The sequence below is a fragment of the Hypomesus transpacificus genome, chromosome 21 (assembly GCF_021917145.1).
Source record: "Hypomesus transpacificus isolate Combined female chromosome 21, fHypTra1, whole genome shotgun sequence".
In the NCBI taxonomy this organism is placed as follows: domain Eukaryota; kingdom Metazoa; phylum Chordata; class Actinopteri; order Osmeriformes; family Osmeridae; genus Hypomesus; species Hypomesus transpacificus.
In genome coordinates, this window is record NC_061080.1 from 781,289 (window position 1) to 785,276 (window position 3,988).

General features: G+C 52.4%; 1 protein-coding gene across 1 annotated transcript in view; it reads left to right on the forward strand.

Annotated features, from left to right (window-relative positions):
• The first annotated feature begins 3,380 nt into the window (after nt 1–3,380).
• The window catches only part of LOC124483700 (voltage-dependent calcium channel gamma-4 subunit-like), a 5,112-nt gene continuing 4,504 nt past the window's right edge, over nt 3,381–3,988 (forward strand). The window contains exon 1 of the mRNA XM_047044245.1: nt 3,381–3,468. Coding sequence (XP_046900201.1) covers nt 3,381–3,468 — 88 coding nt within the window. The remainder of the gene's footprint in view (nt 3,469–3,988) is intronic.

Genomic DNA, 3,988 nt, shown 5'->3' on the forward strand with positions numbered 1-3,988 from the left:
CGTCTGCTTCGCAGAAGCTCTGAGCGATAGGGGAGCGAGAGGTGTCAAGACAGAGATGGAAGATGATGGGAGTTATAACAACTCTCTATGTTCGGGGGGGGGATTTTTTATTTATTTATTTGGTATATGGTAAAAGGTCTGTTGATGTCTCCCGTGGAGAAGTACTGTTGTCCTACGTGAGAGATCCGTGCGCTTGTTGAAAGTGTCGGAGCAAACTGGCTGGGTCTCTCGACCCACACTGGGAGGTGAAACTGAGTGGTTGCGGCGCTTGCGGTTTGTTTTGCATTTGCTCTACTGGAGTGTTTGTCAGAACTTTGAAGTGCAGAGAGAGGTTATTATTAATGTGGCGTTGAATCGACAGGGTTACATAAACCCAATGTTTCCTTTATTTGTTTCGGGGCTAATTGCTAATTACAGTGTTCTCTCTTAAAAGTCTAGGGAATAGCATTACGAAAACAACCGTCATGTCAAAACTAACAGTCCCATTGAAATCGATTTGCTTATACAGTAAAATGTGCATTAACTGACAAAAGAACCTATGCAGTAAAAGCTATCACTCAGGCACAAGCAAGGACGTCGAACCAGAAACCCCCACTTTTATCTCCCATTTAACATCTCTCCTTGACAAGCCCTGTTAATTAAAGGACACTTAAGGCCTACACGTTAAGGACGTGCCTCAAATCACCCAGCCTTAATTGAGACCCCATTGTGTGTGACATCTGATCATTTCAAAGTGCTAACACAGGGAGTCTGTGCATGCGCTGCGATGCACAGGGTGGCCCAGCCTTATCGTACTCCCCTCTCTGCTGTTCTCACTCTGGTGGGAACACACAATGCGTGCAGCGCGCCGGAGAGGGGCGGTGACGCCCAACGCACTTATCAAGATCTGAATTTAGAGAAATGTAATTATTCATGATGATGGAAGGCTTTTAGGAAGTTCTGACGCGGAAGACTGCAGCACTGGGAGGAATAATGATAAGGCGCCGTTCTCTCTCTCTCCCTCTCTCTCTCTCACACACACACACACACACAAACAAATAACCTTACATCGACACACACACCAACCAATACCCTCACATCGACACACACACAGACATGTACATACAACCATGTGCACACACACAATATCTGTCTCTCCATCTCTCTCTCTCTCCATGTCTCTAGCTTCCCCTCTCTTCTCGGAGCATGTCTTCCACCTCCCCCTCCTTCTCAAAGCTCGCAGAAGGAGGGGATCTCATCAGCTCAAATAAACTCTCACTTAAACTCTCCTCTGCTGAAAATCCAACCTGAGGTGTCTTCCGCTCCACTGCAGGGGCGGAGGAGGGATGGGTCTGTTACCTAGCAGCAGCAGTGGCTGAGGAATGGGAGGGAACGGAACATGGCGATGATTCAACTTGCACTTCCTGTTTTGTTTTATTTTATATATATATATATTTTTGACGACATAACATCCGAGCCAAACTCAAAAGACACATTTCTCTTTCCTTTTTATGATACACTTCGAGCAAAAACAGCGTTCGCTGTAGTCTTACGGGGGGGGGGGGGGGGGGGGGGGGGAACGGAGAGGAGAGCACAGAGGAGGAGGGAGAGAGTTTGCGTGACAAAGCTAATCCAAATCCATGGGCTTTCTTTCCCCCTCTCTCCCTCCCTCCCTCCCTCTCGTCTCCCCTCTAGGCGATGAGTTTGCCGGTGTGTTTGAGGCTGAAGCCCCCTCCGGTGAAACGGGATCCGTCGCTGTGCTGGGGCGGGATCACGGAGGGGTCCACCTGGGCCAGACTCCTCTCCCTCTCCCTGCAGAGGTTAGTAGAAAGATGGGGAGAGGAGGGAGACATTGGGGAGAGAGAGAGAGAGCAAGAGAGAGACAGAGAGAGAGACAGAGAGAGAGACAGAGCGAGAGAGAGAGAAAGGTAGTTGGAGCATGGGTGCAGTTTGAGGAAATTAAATTTGAAATGTGTCACAGGCTGAAAGACAGAATTGCAAGCAAACCAGGCAGACACATGCACGCACATCTTTACCTCCAGGTTCCAGCATTCCTCTCCTGCCTACCTCTCATTGTCGGCCAATCTGGTTCTCTCACACTCACACACTGACACACTCACCCACACTGACACACACACTGACACACAGACGCACACAGAGCGTATTCCCTGAGCAGCTGCTTCCTGCAGACAGGGCCTCAGACTTTCAAATCCTCCCCAGAGACTGGAGAATACTCAGGACTAATTCCGCCAGGTTTTCAAAAGTGACCTCTCACCCTCCCCTCATTGTCCCCCCCCCCCTCCCCTCTGCAAACCTGGCAACCTCCTGAAACACCCAGCGGCTGCTTCGTGGGCTTCCTGCTAAATGGGGATGAGAACTCTCACCTTTTTGAGAGGAAAAAAGAAAACACACAACAACAACAACAAAAAACACCCAAGGTTTGTTCCCGCCCAAATCAAAACGACGACACAAAAACCACAAATGAAACCTTTCGCCCAACAGACGGGCGAAAGCATTAACCTCTTAGATCTTTGATCAACCTCGCCATTTCCAGTCATTTGAGACGTAAGCGTCAGCTCCCGCCTAATGCGTTGTGACCATCGAGGAGATCAGCCAGTCATGTCGCTCTAGAAGGCTGACAGAGATGACGGGCGTTTGTTGGGCGTTTTTGGGCGTTTGGACAGGCCCGGAGAGGAACCAGTGATGGAAGAGAGTTCCCCAACTGGAGGATGGTGGTGGAAGGAAGTCTGCTCATTGAGTCGCTGTGTAATCCAAACATGAAGCTTTTCATTGGTTATTTAGCATATTCATTTACCCGATCGTTTACTAGATGTAATTACGATGCTGTGATGTGCGTTAGCTGCAGGCTTTGGACACACGATCAATGGGACGTTTCTAAAGGAAATGAATCCAGCTGTTTGCGTTTGAACGACATCGAGTAAACAGTGGCAACTTCAAGGCGACAAATCCAATTAGATCTCGTAAACAAACGACGTCGGGACATCGCAGCCCCTCTCTCCTAATCGCCGGGTTTCATCCAGCTCCTGCACGCCTCCGTCAAACCCGCTTCCCTCCAGCCGTGCCTGCAGGTCAGGCTGGCCAGAAGGACTTGTGAGCATCCGGTCCCTCCACGTCTCTGGCCTTTTCCGGAAGCCGGCAACACCACAACTTCAATCAACCCTCCATCACAGCTGTATCCAGCGACTGGAATGACTGGAAGACCTGTGTGTGTGTGTGTGTGATGATTGTGATGTCACGGGGGAGGACGAGTAGGATGAGTTCAACGGTAACGCTGTTCACTTCCAGTCTAGCCAACGTTTATCAGACATTGTGTGTGTGTATGTGTGTGTGTGGGGGGGACAGATACACACTGCGTGCGCCCCTCAGCAGCAGCACGGCGGATGAGAGTGCGGAGGGCGGATCCTCGTTTCAACACGCCATCCCTCCACGCCACACAGCGGTCCAAGAGGAGGGTGCTCACGCCGGGAGGTAACAGCTTGGGGGCTTGGGGGAGCTGGCAGCGGAGGGCAACGGCGGCGGATGTGTTTGTGTGAGAGTGTGTGTGCGTGTGATGATAAACGCCATGCCAGGGCCGCTGGTACAGTGGCACACAAGCCAGACGGTGGGGAACGCACATCTCAGCCCCGCCTCGAAAGCTCCCGCGATTGGCTCCTGACGGGAGCCTGGCTGATGTGGCCCAGGTCGGCCTGGTCGTGTCTAACCCCTCCCTCCCTCCCCCCTCCCCCCCCCCTCGGAGCGTGGATGGCTCTCTGACAGGCACATCTCCTCTCCCCCCTGTGAGAGCGAACGCTGCCAGGAGCCTCTGAAGGGCCCTCGGGAACAAAGCCACAGGTGCACACGAGGGGGCCGGGGGCCGGGGAAGAGGCCCTCGTGTTGGAGTAGGGGCGCTGGCCTCAAGGCCCCCTCCGTAGGTGGGGCTCGGCCCCGTGGCCTCACTTGGTCGTTCGGGAGGCTGTCTGCTTCTCTGTACGGGTGCTTGATGTGCCAT